We start from the raw sequence: 17,731 nt of genomic DNA on the forward strand, positions 1-17,731 counted from the left end.
GTCATTTATAATTACCCAGAGGTGACAGTCGTGCCTTCAAGTTGGACGACCAGAAGCGGCCAATGATTTTGAACATTGTCGTCTGAGGTCAGTAGACTTTTGTTAGGAAGTTCGATGGGGGGTCGGAGACAGTACACAACAATAGCGGTCAAACTATATTTTTGCAGTACAATGTGTACTAAGTACTCGGAGTACCCCCAACCCCGCATGCAGACCTTAACAATGTTTGACCATGTTTGGTGTTATTGAAAACAGAAGGTTTTGATCAACAAAGTTGATCTCAGTGACTAGCCTTAGTACATAACCACCTGATCACTGAGAGCAGCACACATATACGACATTTAAGTAGAATCATACATCCAGTGGACATCCAGCAAATCCTTATGAACAACCAAGTTTCAAGCTCTACATCTCCTCGTGAGTTGGTCATTCTATTCTAACTGTCGAACTACAGCGAGGCTACGAAATGCTGATCGACCTGAAGCTGAAGGAACCCAGTTTGAGTCAGCCCACCTCCAAAGTGCTCCCAAATTATCAGAAGAGATAGGTACGTAGTGCTGCTGACTAGCAGCACGGTGTAACAATCCTTTGGTAGATACCTATGACGGGGCACACAGATCTCAATTCTATGAATTGGGCCAGGTTGGTCGCTAGTCGATGCGCTGCGGACGCTATTGATACAGCTCCCTTATTAGAAATTGTTAGAGGAGAGTATGGGTCCAAATCGGCCTTTGATATCTCCACCGACGACAATGTATGAGCTCCGGGGAGAGTACACTGGCGCCCCATCTTTTGTGGCGCAGATCGACAGCTTGATCAATCAAGGTTATACAAAGATTATTCGTACTAAAGGTAGTATATCAATGAAGCCAGGTACTCGCACAACCTGATGCGAACATTTACACTAGGTGATGGAAATTGCTTCTACCGAGGTGAAGTCAAATCTACAACTTCTGCCTTTTTGCATACTCACGATGTCATATTATAAGCTCTTGCATACGCATACCTCAGCAGCCTCGTTGATTCGCCAAATCTCGTCTATTCTGCAAAATCTGTAATAGAATCAGGCTCCAGAATGATGGAAAGAAATTTCATGGACGCAGATATCATTTCGACTTTCTGTGAACCCCTTATGGATCTAGTAGATGCCGTTGGAAACATCGACCCTAATCAAGTGTTGACGCATGACCATTTACTTTCTGCTTTCCTGGAGGACGAAAGTAAGTTTCTCGTGTACGACCTTCCTCCCTGCAGCTGACACGCTCTAGCGTCAAACTGCATTGTCACGTACTTGCGGCTTTTAACCGCAGCCCAAATCCAATCCGCGAGCGATGATTATGCTGGCTTTCTCTTCGACGATTCAGGAGAGCCATTGGAACCTACCGAATTCTGTCGGCAATATGTCGACCCACTTGGGAAAGAAGCAGGTCACTATACTGAGTTGTAGTCACATTGATTTCAAGTTGATGTCATTCGATAGATCACGTTCAGGTGGCGGCCTTGTGTCGGGCACTCAAACTGCACATCAGGATTGCATATCTTGATGGTCATTCTCCGGATGGCCAAGCTCACTTCCAAGACATCACACCGCCAGACGGCGGAAAGAACAAACCGTTGATTCTCATCTATCGGTATGTCTACGATGGAATTTTGGTTATCACAAGCTGATATTTAGTAGCCCTGGCCATTACGATGTTTTGATAAAGACGAACTGATTCGATGCAGTATGACTCTACTAGTGCAAATATTCCCTACCTATCGGTGTGGCATGGCCGCATCTCCAACCTACTATGAGTCTGACATACCTATATATCCTATGCGCATCCAAGTGATTTGGCCGACATTCCTGATTTCTACATACTTGTGTCAGTGGTATGTCACGCGTAGTCAAATTGTTGGCGAATATATGATGATATGGTTTGATCATGTGTGTTTCAATTGCACGACATCATTGAATGGCCTGCCCCGAAGTACCACCCGCGACTTCCACACAACCCAGCTCGATCTCAAGAGTGTGTGTAATCAAGTGCATTTGGGTGTAAGTAATACGTGTGGAAAAGAGAAATCCCTACCAGCCATAGAAAGAAGTCTGCCACTATTTCCCACAGTTTTGAGCTAGTCTTCCGGTGTGCAACCATTGAATCGATCAGTCAATCACCGACATCTTTAGTTCTCTTCTTACAAAGTTGAAGAGAATATCGACCATGAAGCGCGAGATGTTCCAAGCACCATACCCACCTTATGATCCAACGGATACATCTGGGTGAGTTAACCCTTAGTACTTATGCACGGCATGAGAAGAAGGCTGATGGGCCTAATCATCCAGATTCTCGTGAGTCTCCTTTCGCTCGCGATCCGAGAGGTTTGTGGTTGACTGGCTGTCCATCAAGATATGACACAGTAGTGAAGAGGTGGCCCATCATCTTGACAAACATCATCGATCATGTGCATCGTCTTCTCCATGACATGACTTTAGAAGCCCAACAAATCCGTGATTTGGACGTTTCTAAGGCAGAAGAACTATCTAAGAAAACAACAGAGGGGCAGGAAATTATCTCGGAAATAAGCCGTTTGAAGTATCGTATGGCAAGGGACCACGAACTCGAGTGGGTAGAACATGACTTCATCTTTCCTTGACTCTATCAATATGCTGATAATATGACACAGAAACATTATTCAGGATGGGGACATTCTCGTTGCCGAATATAATGCGGAACTTGAGAGTCTGAAACAAGCGTCCCGCAACACTTGGTTCAGTGCACCATGGTTGTACGCAGAGTAGGTTAGATCTGCCCCATAAACTTCAAATCACTGAATTTTACGTGCAGATGCTACTTGTATGTCACTTCGAACAGGAGTTACTAATATACATGCTTAGACACGCATAGATACCGTCTCATCCGCGCGTATTTTAACCAAAAAGCATACTGGCGCGGATTTGACCCGTTTTTCTACCCAAAAGGAGGAAATGTTCAAAAACAGCGGGGCAGCTATCTATCGTATGTTCGACTAGGCCCTGGTTTTCTCGGGTATCACTGACATGATGTGCTTTTGCTAGAAATCGCAACCACTATGCACGAATTAGAGAGTGAGAAGGTTAAACTTCAAGGAGATCCCGATAAACTTGAAGTATTATTTAAGGAGATGATCCAGATGTGCCTTTGGTTGGTCTACATTTTCGTTTTCGTGACGTTATAATAGACTCTCGATCTAGGGGCAATGCAACAGCAAGTCTGCCGTGAGGCTCTTTTTCGCAGATCGTTGACATCGATATATGTAGGATCTTTCCCTCTTGACGCACCTCTCGCCGTCGGACATAGAGCACTTGCAGACGGTCGGTAAAGAGGCTCAGGAAGCGAGGTCAGACTTCATTCTTAAGGATGACCAAGGTGCTGTTTGGAGTTACATCAAGACTCTGGCCAATCAAGGAAAGCGTTTGGACTTCGTGCTAGACAATGGTACTTTTCGGCACCTTTCGCTACTCTAGTGTCTGATTATTTGTTATGAACAGCTGGTTTTGAGGTTCGTTATTTATCGTCTCTGCAAGCATATTGCTAACCTCGAAATACAGTTATTTACAGATTTCGTGTTTGCGGACTTTTTGGTCACTTACACTCCGTACTTCTCTCAAGTCGTGTTTCAGTACGTCGTCGTGAGATTCTCACTTCAAAGCGATCACGACCTCTGACTATATTCACAAGCCCGAAGCTGTTCCCATGGTTTGTTTCTGATGTCACCCCTACCGACTTTGCGAACACTATTTCGTCTTTACTTTCTGCCACGTTCTTTCCACCAAACTCCACGACTAGTCCAGATTCTGTTGCCTACTTACAACAGATGGTCACTCGATGGAAAAATTATATGGATAAGGGCATTTTCACTCTTGCCACAGACATTACCAATGGACAGAAAATGACGGAGTTTTGGAATGGTCCGTGGCCTTACTGGAACATGAACGAACTAGCACCGGAGTTAGGGCAGTGGCTGAGTGGTTCTGGGTTAGTTATTTTCAAGGTGAGTAGCATTGCCAACTTCCAAAGGCTTAGCATTCAAAATATGCACGTCTTAGGGGGATCTCAAGTGAGTATATCCATTACTATGCTGATCTCTAGACCTGAATTCTGAATGCTCTGCCAAAGCTACCGCAAGTGAGCGTGTTTTTGAGTTTTGCTAATATCTGTGACATCGTTACGACCCGACGTTAGACTTGCAGGTGATGTTAAGTGGCCTGTGTCCACTCCGTTTCCAACTGCGATCGGTCGGTAACCCATAAATACTTTTCGTCGTTGCTTAAGAATGATATTTGGCAGGCCCACTGGCAGGATCGTTTCCGCTTCTCAGCCTTCGTACGAATAAGGCTGACGTGGCAGTGGGCATAGATGAGAAAGTAGCAGAGAATCTCGATAACAAAGGCGAAAAGTGGAGAGTAAGTGGGAAGTGAGTTACGCAACTTTGAATCATTGACTGGATGCTGAGCTATATTCTGCAGGTATGCTTTGGTGAGCTTTTTGCCAGGAAGAATTATTCAGTAGACTGGCACAGTGTTTTTCGTCAGAGCTATCGATTTCATAGGCTGAATATGTGGTTCCACAGCTGTACTTAGAGTCTTAGATCTTAGAATTTACATTCCAATGTATCATGATTCATGACGCGACAGTAGATCTCAGGCTCCGGTACCCGGCAACATTTTAAGCCGAAGCTTTTCTCTGTTCGGCTTGCTGTTCTGAATGTACTACTTAGTACGGTACTTACTCAAGGGGAAGGTTTTGGATCCACGGATGCTTCTAACTTCTGACGTTCTGAAGATCTTTTAACCCATTGGTCGAGCATTTGGAAGTATGTTTGCACTCCGTTTGCTCAAACGACGGTGTCTTCACAGTAGATCACTCAAATATGTCCTCGCCCCTTCTCAGCGGTGGATATTCTCTTCTCCAACGCAGCTGGGGAAGACAATCGATGGAACGACTACCCCAATAGAACTCAAGGCCGCCACTGAAACGCAGGATATCAAAGCGCTAGATAATCTTCTCAAAGCCGTCAGTCAGTATCAAATCGAGTGTTTTGACGATATTGCTAATCTCGAGTTGGCGGCTTTGCAGGCGAGAAGGCCAATCCTGCTTACCACAAGTACGGGTCATATTGAAAGGCGGCAAACAGAGCTAATCACAATCTAGTATTATGCCAATGAGGACACCAATCCTGTGGTCAGAGGCACTCTTGAATGCCGCCTCGACGTCGAAATCTTCTGAGAGTCATCCCGCAGAAGCTCCTGCACCCGAACAACCGCTTCCTCCACGGTACATGCACGATACATACGCCGAAATCCTTCTTCCGTTTGCGTCGTCTCCGGAGTTATTTGAGCGATATACTAACGCATGGGGTGGACTTCGGACTGGCATGCTTATGGAGCACCTTGACTCACTGGCTGGATCGATATCTTACAAGCATATGTTGGGACCAGACGTAGAAACGCTCGGTCGTATACGTGAAAGAGGCTTTTACATTGTCACCGCTTCTGTTGATAGGTTAGTAGATGTCAAGGTGAAGTTAAACTGCGCCCTAAAACTTGGCCCAGACTGGACATTCTCGCCCCTCTCTCGCCTGTCAGGGATATCCGCCTGAGCGGCATAGTTATCTACACCGGGACCAGTTCGATGGAGGTGGCTGTAAAGATGGAAGCTCTCGGTGCAAGCGGCGTGGAAGATACTCTGCTACTTGGTCAGTAAATCACCGCTCGAGTCGGAGCTTTGGCTTGAGAAGCACCGTTCCTACAGGTCGATTCTCTATGGTATGCAGGGACGCCCGAACTCACAAAGCTCGGCCGGTAAACCCACTCATACTTGGTTCGCCCGAAGAGACTGCATTATATTCTATGGGCGAAAGTGCGTCCCGGTCTCTCACATTTCATTGGATCCGCTGAGGACAAGTAGATGCAAAGAAGCGCAGACAATCGTTGGCCCTTCGCTCTCTTTCTAGGGTACCTCCCAGTTCTACTGAAGCAGAAGAATTGCACACGATGTACTTGCAATACGGACAAGACGGTGGTCTGTCCAACTACGAACGTGTTTGGATGGGCGAGACACATTTAGAGAAGACCATGCTTATGTTTCCTCAAGAGCGCAAGTTAGTTTTCATTCGGCTTTGTCTTCATATGGCTTTGATGACATGTTTGAAGTGTCCACCAGAAAGTCTTCGGAGGTAACTATTTTGAACTATGCCTTGCACAATACTGATAGTCTTGCGAAGGCTATCTCATGCGACTTGCTTATGAGGTGTTTTGACCAGTGATGCTGTTAGCCACGTCACTAATATACTTTCAGCTTGGTTTCGCGAATGCATCACTCTTCACACGTTCGCACGTAACATTCATGTCACTGGACAGTATCTCTTTCGCCAAACCCGTTCCCATAGGATCTATTTTGCGACTGACCTCGCAAGTTCTTCACACTACCCCTCCCGGGGAGTTCCCTGGTGTAGTGGTACATTTCAAATCTAATGTTCTTGCCGTTCGCTCCTAATCCCTGTTTGTCTTTCAGCATGTTGGGGTCCAGGCTAATGTTGTCGATGTGCGGACTGGGCACGAGCAGACTACCAATGATTTCCGTTTCACTTGGTATCCGGACGATGGTGGAGCGGTCGTTAGACAAGTCGTCCCGAAGACCTATCAAGGTATGGGCGAGCGCATTTCAAATGAATTCTTTGAATGATAAATTGTGGAATGACAGAGGCGATGCTTTGGTTGGAAGGGAAACGAGCACTTGAGATAGGTGATCAAATCAGGGGAGAAAGAAACAAGAAACCAAGCGCCTAGTGGCTATAGTGATTGACGTTCATGAGAGCAGTCCCCTAGATTCACCCTGCTACGACGACTGGGAATATTATTTCGTGCCATTTCAAAGGGAATGAAATGAGTTGATTCGCTCGAACTCCAGGGTAACCGACCATCGACGATCTCTTGTAGAGCACAGGTTGTGATATGCACATTGGAATTTGCCAGGAACCACTATAAACCCACAACGTTGTAATTTATCCTAGGGCGAGGATGAGACTTGACATTATTTTCCGCTTGCCGCTCCTCTGGCGGCATAGTTAGAGAGCCGAAAACCGGAATCTCAGGAGGTATGAAGTACGAATGTACTAAAAATGACTTCAAATCATGAAGGGATGACAATAGTGTATAGCGAACCTGGGACTGTGCGTGCATTGAACATTTTAGGGAATAGGTTTGATGTGATATCTCTGAGACCAATATTTGATGCACAATGGGAGGAGAAGTTGGGGCGTGGCTCAAGTGGCCCGATACATCTGGTAGAAGTACAGTGATCTCAGCGTTTGTCAAGTGGGCCGATATGGGGTTTCGAGGGATCAGGTAATTTGGTACCCATATACTCGCAGACGTATCCATTCATCGCCAAACGCGACCTCAATTGGCCTCCTGAGTCCTCCCTCGCAGCCTTTATCGGATATCTTCCAAAAGTTCGATCTCAATGAAACGAGAATGTCATCACGGCTGCAGTTCGACTCGCCACGACACGCAATCAGCGAGAATAGATATGACACGATGTTGGATGGATTGAACACAATTGCAGAGGGTCTGAAAATCGCCTGACACGGATTAGATTGCGGAAAGCAATGGTCGCACTCATGTAGAGTGTGTATGTCGAACGCTTGTGGGTGAAAAAGACAGCGAATGGATGGTGCACCATTGAAATTGCGATGGGAAGTGAACGTACTTCCTGTATGTAATAATCGAATCAAAATACTGATCAAGTTACGGCTCAAGAGCTCGCCTCGAGTTAATTGTTGAAACATTAAGACCTCTTATCATAAGCCAATTTAGTGGTCTCGATTCTTGCGAACACATTATGTCATCTGAATCCGCACATGACATCGTTTGCTTCTGGATTTTACCCCTATCCAAATCTTCAATGGGCCTCTTTATCACAACGGGGAAAACCTCAGTACGCAGAGTACGACAAGCTATCTGCAGATGGATTTTCTTTATCTTTGAAATCAATTGCATCAACTCGTATTTCAGGTTGTGCCCTTCCTGGACTGGAGTGCTCATTGTTGTCAGTATGGCAGCAACCTGGCTTTTCGCAGTTGCCCTAGTACGAAATCCAGCTACCCGCAGAATTTGCCTAAAGGATGCACGCAACATTTCCCGATTATGCTGGGTGTTCTGTGCATTGTGGGAGGCAGCCTTATGGTATTATGACAGTGAGTTCGTGGAGACGTGGTCAGGTAAGTTTGCAGCGGTAACTTTAGGAATATTAATACCAAATAATATCATGCGCACCGTAGATGTTCCAAAAAAATTTGTCATGTACTGGGGTGCTACATTGGCATGGGCACTGTCGTTTATGATTATGTTGAGTTTCTGGGGCGATTTGAAGTGGAAACGTCCGATCCCCATGGTTTGGTCTCTGGTCAAGGGTGGATCGAAACGGGTGTCCGATCATCTCATCTCCAGCGAGAATAATATGGAGTTGTTTGCATATTCCTCATTGGTAGGCATTTCATTCGGTATTCATGAACACGCTAATATTGCATTTAAGCCGCAAAAAAATCCTGATTTGTCGCATCTTTCAGACTTGCGACTTGATGAGAAACCATCCAACTTCTTCGAGGTCTAAACGGTGAACGTTCAGCACTGGACCATCTCTTCTGTACCTGTCTCTTACATATCTTTGCTCGATATCGCTACATGTCATAGGCACCTGGACCTGCACCCGCAATAAAAGTTCTCCATATTCATTCATCATCAAACACTAATTCAATGCCTTCATCCCTTGCGGCCTCTACTGCGGCCTCTTGTCTCTTCTCAAAGTGCAACTTCAATGAAGTAAGAATGTCACGTTGCCCTAGCAAACAACGTCAAAAAACTTCGCAATAAATTTCCCCGACGACCCACCTTCTAGGTAATGTTTGAGCATCAGTCTCACCGCCGGGCGTATGCCCTCGTTCTCGTCTGGAAAATCGGGAAGTAAATCGCACTTCTTCTGAACCATTTCCAACAACAACTGTGCTGCTTCTAAATCGTCTTCATACCCTATCTCCTCCGGGGTTTCAGCCACCAATCGCCTCACTTCATTCCAGAGTCCTTCCACACCGCTTGCAAGACGACCAATTACCCACTTGTTGGAGGACCCACCAAGCTGTAGCGTAATTTTGTCATCCGGGTTTTGTGGGAGCGAGAAGCCATATCCAAGGATCAGTTCGTCGTTCGCTTTGAGCCCATAGTTATTGAAGACTTCTTCGCCATGAGGCGTCTTGGTATGCGAAATGATAGAAATGGTGGCCGAGTCATCCCTTGCCTCCGTACTTCCTTCCGGATATGATGTGCACCAAGAAACAGGCTGTCCACGAGAATGGTTGAGGATATCCACACCCGGAAGCATGAACGGATAGCTTGAGGAGGTGGTCTGCAGCGTAGGAGATCGAGATAGAAGCGTGGATGGAAATGCGCGGGTTGAAAGATACGTCGATGCTATTAGATATTTATCCCTGGTCTAGTTTGAGTAGAGTACGTGGAGAAAACAAGTATGGGAGACACGTACCAAGTGTATCTTTCAGCCCAATCCGCATTAACGGCGTGGATAAAGGTTCGACATTTATTCCACTCAGCACTCCAGCTTTCCTGACGATCAAGGGTGGCGCCGTAGATGTTAGTTCCTCGGAAGGCTTCGAGTTCAGATGGCGTGAATTGAAGGGGCGTTAGCAGCGCGTCCGCAGGTGGAAGGCTTTTCAAGTAAGGAAGATGTCGAAGGACATCAGGAATTGGGCTATAATGTATGATCATCAAATACCCACGCAGAGAGACGAAATTAGTTTAACGCGCCTTGAATCGGGGAAGATCCAGTGTAAGCATATATAAGTGCAAATAAGCTGCCTTTCCGACCACGATTGCAGGTCAACGAGAGTCGAATCGCCGAATAGCACTGTCAGAGCATGCAGAGAACACTCCAGGTCGATGGCCAGTGAAAATGGGCAAGATACGATCGTAGTGTCAGCATCGATAGTGTCTTGCGCGATGGCAGAGAGTCCGAATTTGCCTGACGGTGAGAGTAAACGGTGGAAGGCATACAGAATGTCTACGTGTTAGATCGAGCACCTTGGGACAAAGAGACGAACGGGTGAATAAAACCGCCACAAGTAGTGAGCCATCGTCTGAGCTCGGTAGTGCTGCTGGGCTCCATGGTTGATTTGCTAAAGTTGAATCTGATCAACTTGTACAATTGACCGTGACAATATTACACAATCAACGCTGAGCGTGGTTGAGAAATACCCTTAACTGATAAGAAGTTATTACGTAGGGCTGAGTTGCTTTCAATAGCCTTTCTTGTCTCCGGTTGTGTTCAACACTCATATGGATGCATGATCTTCCTATAATTTCAACGACGTTAACCAAAAATTTCGTCTGTGCCGTCTTTTTCCATGTCGCTCGAGTAATAGAATGCAGGTATATTCAAGGTACATTGGCTGTCAGAGCTCACGCGGCCGACCTCCTTGTTATCTCCGCTGAACTCTCATGCATGACAGATTTGTCTACAGTTCTTGTCAGTCTACACCACAACGTCGCAGTCAAACTATAGTTTTCCCGACTTGCTTTTTCGTATGCTACTCCCTTCGGCACAACAACCCAGCTACTGCTCTCAATCAACTTCAAGTTATTCACCATGCCGCTTAGATTCATTCGTACGAAAAAGCTAGGGATTGATGTCGACCCTTTGCAAGCAGCGATCGCTACAACGGCTTTCGCCAGGGATCTCATGACAACCATGCAGTTTCCTCCAGCCGCTGCTGCTGTCTCAGTTTTGCTACTCATCTTGCAAACTATCCAGGCGAGTGGACGCTTGAAATATACATGTCTGCGCGTGTTCCGACCTGTGTTCGCCTTCATGTAGAACATTCAAGTCAACAAGTCTGGTTGTGATCGCTTGGCGCGTCGCGCTGCACAAATACTGATTGACATCAATGAACAAATGCGTGGACGATACCACGATGCTCCAGAAGCGCTTCTCAGGAATTTGGATAGGTTTGAAAGGTACACCTGGCTGTTATCTGTAAAACGATTCTTGAACGATCGCTTATTCTCAACTCTTCACAGTACTCTGATTTCTATTCATCAGTTCATGAGAAAGTTGGCTGATTTAAAATGGAGTGATAGGTTCCTCCGTAAGTCGTCAATTGACGACGCTCTGGTCGAGTACATGCGCATGCTTGACGAGGCATCGCAGGCTTTTCAGGTGTGCGTGGTGTTTGAATATAGGTTCCAATTACTGAAGAGCCCTTGTGACGAAGCTCGCTACTCTCATCAATATACACCTCGCTGTGAGCTCACTGAGAGGAAATGGTGCTTCGAACGCAACTGCTGAAAGAGTTATCGATGCTCTGCCTCCGCCTACATATCATGAGGTTCTGAATGGACCAGACTCGGTCGCCGTAGAGATACGAAGCCCAGGGATCGTTGATGCAGCGGAGTGTACAGTTGCCGAATCCGATCCTCTGGTGGCAGCAGGATCCTTGTCACCACCTGAAAAAAGATTTACAGACCATTATCTCCCCGTGGAACTGTCATCCCTAACCCTAGACGATCATGGGGTCAGCAATCAGTTCTTTTTTCTTTTTTGCTTGCTCATGTGTTATATACCAACCTAGTTTCGACGATACCACCAGTCAGAGGTTATCTTACGCGGCCGGTCTCGGTTGCAAGACGGATGGTGGGCTGGTGCGACGGAAGTCCAGGTACAAGGGCAACGAGCCTTGATCAAGAAATATGACGATGACAAGGACCATGCATACTCTGTAACGTGGCCATGATACGTCTACGGGGTGTTGCTCAAATTGTGCTTTCAGAAATGGCTGCGAGACGTCAAGGTGCTGCAGAATCTTTAGTATGTCACATGAAGCACTTTGATTTCACCTAGTCTCATTTTCTAGTCACCCCAATTTACCTCAGATGCTTGGGTTTTCGGATGAATTAGCCCCAACTCCTTTTATCTTGCTGGCGAATGGTATTCATCCCGTCGGGCATTCGCGATGTGATATCTAATCCAACAACAGTCCAGACGCAGAGTCCTCAAGCTCTAGTTCGCGAAGTGCTACGCTCGTCAAGTCTAGGGACCTCGATAGAGCTGTTGTTGCGTTTTGTAAGGTCTTTCATTTAGCTAGATGATCAGCATTTGACACAGTGAGACACAGTATCGCGACCTTGCTGTGAGTGATTCACCACAGATATGTTGCTGTTCTTTATTGATAGCTGTCTAGGACACAGCGATGTATGTCCAGAGACAACTCAACTTGGATGAGAACAAGGTTCAAGATTTCATCGAGGTATGTCGCCTGATCTGCATTGCAACTGATATTTATAGTCTGCAGGCTTCCTCATTGCGAGTCGATTCCCTCAAAACTCTTGTGGTTGGTCTGCCTCCTCCTCGAAACGGCGAGTGGTATACTGCACGAAACTACGGGTTAGCGCATACATTACTAGATGCTTGTTTGCGAGTAAGCACCGTCTTCGTATGCTTTAAACTTCATACTAAGGAGTGTGCAAGATGTTGCCAAACAACGGGCGGGTCACATACTCATATGATAGAGGGGAAGAATTTGGTATGAATTCAAACTTGTGATGAATCACTCGCTCACATCATTGCAGTGACAGAAGAGATGCAAAAGAAAATCAACCACCTCGTCACTTTGGCACGAGCCCTACTTCCCAACGGAAGACAAACCCCCGTACTCCCAACACAGTTAAAAGCACTGATCGAAGAAACGGAATCTGAGACCCCTTCGCTGACTCTGCGACAAATACGGGATCTCACTTGGAATGCTGAAGGCGCCCATGGTCATACATGGTATGAGAGGAACGTGCCGGCTGATAAGTTTTCTGTTGGTGATATCGGATACATTCCAGTTGGGGGAGACTTCGGATCCTTCGTTCTTCTCAGCAACGTCATCAAAGACGGAAAGGCTATACTCGGCCTATCTCAGCGGTCGCACGGCGAACACTGGTGCTGGGAGCATGTCCCGATACACAGACAACCTCTCCAAGCTTACCAGTTGCCTGAAGCTGTCGCAGGGTAAGATTTTTTGAATGAACTGATCGAAATTATGATGATGACATCGTGTACAAGATGGCCCGTCGCAGTGCCTCCATATAGTCAGATTGATGTCGTGGTAGTGCATGAGGCCTTTCTTTCTTGTGTCAAGGATGCATGGCAATATCTATTGAAGAACGGCAAGGGTCACGCGGCCGATAGTGGCATTAGGCCGGAGGATTTGATCCTTGGTGGGCATTTCCTCGGTCCTGCACGACCTTGCGATGTTGTTGCTCACCCATTACGACAGTGACCCATGTTGGAACCCATCAAGATTTTTATGTCAGGGATTTTCGATCAAAACCTTTTATACCGCAAACACACGCAGCAAATCCCCAGTTTGCTGCGAATCAATTCCATCACCAACATAGGCATGGCTTTCACCAACCACCAGGATTCGGGTTCCAGACCCATGGTGTTCCGTTCAACCAACCCGCCCTTCCTGCAATAGTTTATCTTTTAACCTCATTAGATGCTAATCACGAACCGCATTGGTCACCTTCCCCAGTGTATCTGCCAAATGGTGTGTCGCGTCAACCTCTGGCTCGACATTTCACGACGAAGATTGGGTGGTAGGTAAATTTTCTTGGATTAATGATGTTGAGCTGACCTTGAGCGGTACAGGAAAACTGGGTTTTTGAACTATATTCAACTTCATGCTGAGGACTTCGCTGGTACCTGATGCTCGGAGATTGAAGTCCTCCTGTACACATCCAGACAGGAGAACTTCTCCGGTGCCTGCATAATCGACACCTGCTCCAGTGGTGAAAATTTTACTTTCGCACGCGCCATCGTTGGGTATTCAGATGTACGCACGTGTTTCTTCCTGTTGTGGTTCTTAAAAGTGGTGTTCATTCCTCGAAGGCTCAAAGAGCTTGAGTCGACGTAACCGTGATGCTCCCGCTTTAACTATGTAAACTATTTTACAGTCAATCTGCTTCTCGGCTGAACATTTACTCTTCATGTTAGTGTTGGAATACAAAATTCTTCTGGGAAATGAAAGCAAGGAAGCGGTGTTTATCATACGCAGTAGTTGCCCATTTGTTGATTTTCACTCGTACTCTAGACGTCGTCTCGTCGACTCCTGTGCTCTCTCGTTCTTGTACTTCTCTCGTCTCTCACATGTCGATTTATCTTAACTAGCTAGTCTTAGGCAAGTGCTTAACAGATTCGAAAGCTGTTCCTTCTGCTGGCAATGTCGTACACACAGCGGAGCAGTTGAAATGTGACTTGAATCCTAGTAGTATAAGGTCTGCCTGACGATGTGACTGGTTGTGCAATGTGCAGGCAAGAACGACAGTGACTAACCGTAGTGTCGTGAACCGCGAATCAGTCCCACATATACCAGCTCGCGCAGCCTTACAGTGCGCGAACACGGGAAGAATATGGTGTTAGCGGTGGTCTTCGACGACAATGTGTGTAACAGTAGTGTCCTGCCATCGCTCGATGATAGGCCGTACGGCCCCAGCCATCAAGCCAATGATTCGAGTCGTTACATTCAAGTGGTCGCCTCTCAGTACGAGATCAATGCGATTGATGAGACGAGAAATTGAATCAGCCGCAATATGGCGAAGCACAGTACTCCTGAAACAAGCGTTGCACGTATTGCTAACTTGTATGCGGGACACCACATGTCTACAGCAAGGTTGACATGTGGATTCAGGGATAGTTTCCTGTAGGAGATGCAAGTCAACTCCTACTCACCTTAGCGTGTGCAAGTGCAAGTGACCGCTCCCTCGTCAACGCTCCTGCCGACCGAGACACCAAAAAAGATTCAATGGCGGCCACCACTCACAACGTCGGTGAACGAGATAGCATTCATCCGTGGTGCCCGTCTCGGCGTCTCCTCGTCACTGGCTCCCACGACAAGAGTCTTCGGGTGTGAGAACTAGACACGGGGAAACAAGTGAGCAGCGGAGCATGGTTGAAATGTAGCTCGAATCCTAGTATAACGACCGACAATCTGAGCGAGGTTCGAAGAAGCGCACACACGTGAGTCGTTCATCCTCGCCATTCGTACATAACAGTAAACTGCCATAGGAAGTGAGTCGTCTGAGCTCGCCGGCAGCGCTGCTAGGCTCCATGGTTGGCACGGTACGGATGATTTGTTGATGATTATGGGCCATGATATTGACCTTGTGGTACAAGGTAACCACTTCCTGCCTTGCTCGCGACACGCAGGTAAACAATCGCGGGTCACTACATTAAACATGATGAAGATGAACTTCATGAAGTCAGGCAGTAAGTGTGAATTCCGGTCTTGCTTGTCCCTGTTTGTTGATCTTCCGTAATGATCGTGTTGGGTGGTTGCGCCATACTTAATCTGGGCTGGAGGGACTCCGGTTGACCACCGACGGGGACGACACAGTCATAGCACGTACTGATCACACATGATTAATCATTGTTTGCAACGTCTAGGTCCCCAGTTTCGTGAGCCTGAGCTTCCTTTATCCTAAATACATGCCTAGCGCCGCAAGGCAAGTGGCTCTGGGGCCGAGTTGTCCAAACGGTGTATTCGTACGTACACTCTCCGCCTCTGCCTCTAGATTCATTTTACAGACTCTACAAGCGCTTAAGTATTAAACCGAGCTGGGCTCGACGCTTCACCTCGGTAATTCAGGGTTGCCTTCGATGAGACGATTCACGCAACGGCGAATCACTGGCGCTAGTAGGCCGAGCAATGTCCTGCGACGTCTATGTCCCAGTTTCAAGTGCATGTATACCTATCGCGCGCTTCCTTCATCCCATGCCTGAATGCGACTCCGAGTCTAGTGCTTTCTCTGCAAGGCCTTACTAATGTGTTTCGGATGTCAGTAGGGTCTAGTTCGAGACTACTCCCAGGAATCCCGTTTCCTCTTTGTGCAGCAACTCTGGTTCCCGATCTCACGGACGCAGGGGCGCTTCTTGCTAATGCCACTACATACGTTGTCCGGTTATTCTATTGCAAAAATATTGACGAGTTTAAGTTATAGCACCAGTGACCTGACCACCATGGCCAGTGGTCGTGGAACCGTAATTGGTGGCGATAGCGGCTGGTAATTCCCCGGGTCTGTGAGATTCGACTTATGCGGAAATTTGTTGAGGGATAATGGTATGCGAGCGGTTTATCGAGCTCCTTTGATTTTCATCTAATTCCTGGTCTCTAGTACCGCAGCCAAGCCAAACTCATCTATAACAGATCCCGTACAACACACAATAAGTAAGCCTGCGCTTGTTGTCTAGTGCTGGCAATTTGAACCCGTAGTTGCATTGAAGTACACATTTGCACGATCTGCGTACTCTGGGATCCACTAAATAATGTCAAGAATACGCCCAGTAATGGGTGGATCAACTCGTGACTCTCGTATTGGAAATATCAAGAAGGTTTATGCAAGCGTCCCACAACTGATATCAGCAACATCTATTTAACGTCTTCGGAAAACACTCGCCGTCGCAATTTACACCGCAACCACTGACCTGGCTACTAGAATGCTCTAATTGGTGACAAAGTCATGCGGGCACCGAGCATCGCTCTATCGAGTGTTTATGTGTATGCTTGATGAGTTCTTCTTGTGCATCCCTGCAAATGTGAATCGGATGAATAAATCATCATCATCACGAACTGTACCAAAAAAACATGGAGTGCCTTCAAGAAAATTATGTCACGGTGCGTGAGTTAGCATCTCATCTGACAGGCACATGCAAATCGTTTGGCTGCGCCTTATACTGTTCGTGTATAAAAGCCAGCGTACTTGACTCAGAAAAACTCATCAAGTTTCAGCCATGAAATTCACTTCACTCACTACTGCAATCGTTACTGCTGCTGCTATGGCTGGCGTAGTTATCGCAGCCGGCGTCCCAGTCGTCCGAGACGTCCAAGACGCCCAAGTTGGCCCACTTCTCCCAGTTGGCCCACCTCCCCCACATGGCCTACCCGTCCCACCCCCACTCCCCAAAGATGGGACCCCCGTGAAAGAGATCCATAAGAGAGAGCCTCCCAAGGATGAGGATCCCAAGAAAGAGCCTCCCAAGGATGAGGATCCCAAGAAAGAGCCTCCCAAAGATAAGGATCCCAAGAAAGAGCCTCCTAAAGATGAGGATCCCAAGAAAGAGCCTCCCAAGGATAAGGATCCCAAGAAAGAGCCTCCCAAGGATGAGGATCCCAAGAAAGAGCCTCCCAAGGATGAGGATCCCAAGAAAGAACCTCCCAAGGATGAGGATCCCAAGAAAGGGACCCCCGGGCAAGGAAAACCCCCAGCCTGAGTGCCTGGGTGAGCCTGTCTTTTCTCGTTGTCTTCCAAGTCCGAGTCGCTGATGTGCTTGCCTTCGCCAGTGCATGAAACCATTAGCATGATGCATGCAGGAGGGCGTGAAGGAGTGCTATAATTTGGGGTCATGATCGCGCTGTCTCGTTGTCCAAAAAAGAATGAAGATAGAGGCTTTGTAAATGTGGTGTCGAATAAACTAGACGGTCGACGAGGGCCACATTGTGGTGTCTCGATGTTTGATTTACTTGCGAGATGTTTGGAACATTTCTGGTTTGTCCAACCATCTAGGAATTCCCCGACACATCAGCTTCCTCTGGTGCGAAGGTGCGAACGAAAAATAGGAAATGTGAATGTGTTTCCATACACCTGTGTATAGTTCGCGCC

At 47.0% G+C, this 17,731-nt stretch overlaps 7 protein-coding genes across 7 annotated transcripts; 6 read left to right on the plus strand and 1 right to left on the minus strand.

The window, feature by feature from the left end:
* Positions 1 to 299: 299 nt before the first annotated feature.
* On the plus strand, positions 300 to 1,941 carry DFJ58DRAFT_792083 (cysteine proteinase). The gene is made up of 9 exons (XM_041390338.1): positions 300 to 417; positions 485 to 547; positions 596 to 642; positions 696 to 852; positions 909 to 932; positions 990 to 1,220; positions 1,269 to 1,427; positions 1,481 to 1,631; positions 1,679 to 1,941. Exons 1-9 carry the CDS (start codon positions 384 to 386, stop codon positions 1,713 to 1,715), a joined length of 903 nt encoding a protein of 300 aa, XP_041243201.1. The 5' UTR covers positions 300 to 383; the 3' UTR covers positions 1,716 to 1,941.
* Positions 1,942 to 4,654, plus strand: DFJ58DRAFT_792086 (uncharacterized protein). The gene is made up of 14 exons (XM_041390339.1): positions 1,942 to 2,263; positions 2,327 to 2,332; positions 2,391 to 2,606; positions 2,668 to 2,778; positions 2,889 to 2,945; positions 2,983 to 2,999; positions 3,059 to 3,168; positions 3,281 to 3,458; positions 3,582 to 3,642; positions 3,702 to 3,998; positions 4,140 to 4,148; positions 4,206 to 4,258; positions 4,311 to 4,437; positions 4,490 to 4,654. Exons 1-14 carry the CDS (start codon positions 2,205 to 2,207, stop codon positions 4,530 to 4,532), a joined length of 1,344 nt encoding a protein of 447 aa, XP_041243202.1. The 5' UTR covers positions 1,942 to 2,204; the 3' UTR covers positions 4,533 to 4,654.
* A 647-nt stretch (positions 4,655 to 5,301) lies between these two features.
* Positions 5,302 to 6,811, plus strand: DFJ58DRAFT_661468 (thioesterase thiol ester dehydrase-isomerase; the record flags this gene model as incomplete). Its single annotated transcript, XM_041382218.1, has 9 exons — positions 5,302 to 5,525; positions 5,576 to 5,718; positions 5,775 to 5,882; positions 5,931 to 6,123; positions 6,176 to 6,198; positions 6,247 to 6,272; positions 6,321 to 6,479; positions 6,537 to 6,669; positions 6,726 to 6,811. The coding sequence occupies 9 exons, from the start codon at positions 5,302 to 5,304 to the stop codon at positions 6,809 to 6,811; spliced, it is 1,095 nt and encodes a 364-aa protein (XP_041243203.1).
* Positions 6,812 to 7,884: 1,073 nt separating this feature from the next.
* Positions 7,885 to 8,695, plus strand: DFJ58DRAFT_885966 (uncharacterized protein; the record flags this gene model as incomplete). Its single annotated transcript, XM_041394641.1, has 3 exons — positions 7,885 to 7,961; positions 8,039 to 8,220; positions 8,305 to 8,695. 3 exons carry the CDS (start codon positions 7,885 to 7,887, stop codon positions 8,634 to 8,636), a joined length of 591 nt encoding a protein of 196 aa, XP_041243204.1. The 3' UTR covers positions 8,637 to 8,695.
* Positions 8,696 to 8,735: 40 nt separating this feature from the next.
* Positions 8,736 to 10,316, minus strand: DFJ58DRAFT_419552 (uncharacterized protein). The gene is made up of 5 exons (XM_041380306.1): positions 10,115 to 10,316; positions 9,842 to 10,055; positions 9,561 to 9,785; positions 8,915 to 9,507; positions 8,736 to 8,864 (listed from the first exon to the last, which is right to left on the minus strand). The coding sequence occupies exons 1-5, from the start codon at positions 10,197 to 10,199 to the stop codon at positions 8,755 to 8,757; spliced, it is 1,227 nt and encodes a 408-aa protein (XP_041243205.1). The 5' UTR covers positions 10,200 to 10,316; the 3' UTR covers positions 8,736 to 8,754.
* A 40-nt stretch (positions 10,317 to 10,356) lies between these two features.
* DFJ58DRAFT_792109 (uncharacterized protein) lies at positions 10,357 to 14,240 on the plus strand. Its single transcript, XM_041390340.1, has 17 exons — positions 10,357 to 10,473; positions 10,543 to 10,844; positions 10,908 to 11,047; positions 11,111 to 11,249; positions 11,305 to 11,604; positions 11,662 to 11,808; positions 11,860 to 11,897; positions 11,944 to 12,017; positions 12,067 to 12,152; positions 12,205 to 12,219; positions 12,271 to 12,336; positions 12,382 to 12,507; positions 12,558 to 12,612; positions 12,659 to 13,082; positions 13,137 to 13,291; positions 13,351 to 13,672; positions 13,725 to 14,240. The coding sequence occupies exons 2-17, from the start codon at positions 10,680 to 10,682 to the stop codon at positions 13,780 to 13,782; spliced, it is 2,310 nt and encodes a 769-aa protein (XP_041243206.1). The 5' UTR covers positions 10,357 to 10,473; positions 10,543 to 10,679; the 3' UTR covers positions 13,783 to 14,240.
* Positions 14,241 to 16,862: 2,622 nt separating this feature from the next.
* On the plus strand, positions 16,863 to 17,342 carry DFJ58DRAFT_885979 (uncharacterized protein; the record flags this gene model as incomplete). The annotated part of the gene is made up of 1 exon (XM_041394642.1): positions 16,863 to 17,342. One exon carries the CDS (start codon positions 16,863 to 16,865, stop codon positions 17,340 to 17,342), a length of 480 nt encoding a protein of 159 aa, XP_041243207.1.
* Between the last annotated feature and the right edge of the window lie 389 nt (positions 17,343 to 17,731).

The sequence above is a fragment of the Suillus subalutaceus genome (genome assembly GCF_016647625.1).
Source record: "Suillus subalutaceus strain FC151 chromosome Unknown DFJ58scaffold_63, whole genome shotgun sequence".
NCBI lineage: Eukaryota > Fungi > Basidiomycota > Agaricomycetes > Boletales > Suillaceae > Suillus > Suillus subalutaceus.

Bases quoted from the DNA above. Each gene is read 5' to 3' on its own strand.
- DFJ58DRAFT_792086 (XM_041390339.1), top strand. From the start codon at position 2,205: ATGAAGCGCGAGATGTTCCAAGCACCATACCCACCTTATGATCCAACG. The intron at 3,459-3,581 runs GTACTTTTCGGC...AGTTATTTACAG, and splicing joins GGACTTCGTGCTAGACAATG to ATTTCGTGTTTGCGGACTTT. The intron at 4,259-4,310 runs GTCGGTAACCCA...GATATTTGGCAG, and splicing joins TCCGTTTCCAACTGCGATCG to GCCCACTGGCAGGATCGTTT.
- DFJ58DRAFT_792083 (XM_041390338.1), top strand. From the start codon at position 384: ATGAACAACCAAGTTTCAAGCTCTACATCTCCTC. The intron at 853-908 runs GTAGTATATCAA...CATTTACACTAG, and splicing joins AAAGATTATTCGTACTAAAG to GTGATGGAAATTGCTTCTAC. The intron at 1,632-1,678 runs GTATGTCTACGA...GATATTTAGTAG, and splicing joins CCGTTGATTCTCATCTATCG to CCCTGGCCATTACGATGTTT.
- DFJ58DRAFT_419552 (XM_041380306.1), bottom strand. From the start codon at position 10,199: ATGGAGCCCAGCAGCACTACCGAGCTCAGACGATGGCTCACTACTTGT. The intron at 10,056-10,114 runs GTGCTCGATCTA...TCTCACCGTCAG, and splicing joins GTTCGTCTCTTTGTCCCAAG to GCAAATTCGGACTCTCTGCC. The intron at 9,508-9,560 runs GTACGTGTCTCC...AAACTAGACCAG, and splicing joins TGGGCTGAAAGATACACTTG to GGATAAATATCTAATAGCAT.
- DFJ58DRAFT_792109 (XM_041390340.1), top strand. From the start codon at position 10,680: ATGCCGCTTAGATTCATTCGTACGAAAAAGCTAGGGATTGATGTCGAC. The intron at 11,250-11,304 runs GTGTGCGTGGTG...CTTGTGACGAAG, and splicing joins AGGCATCGCAGGCTTTTCAG to CTCGCTACTCTCATCAATAT. The intron at 12,337-12,381 runs GTATGTCGCCTG...TATAGTCTGCAG, and splicing joins AGGTTCAAGATTTCATCGAG to GCTTCCTCATTGCGAGTCGA.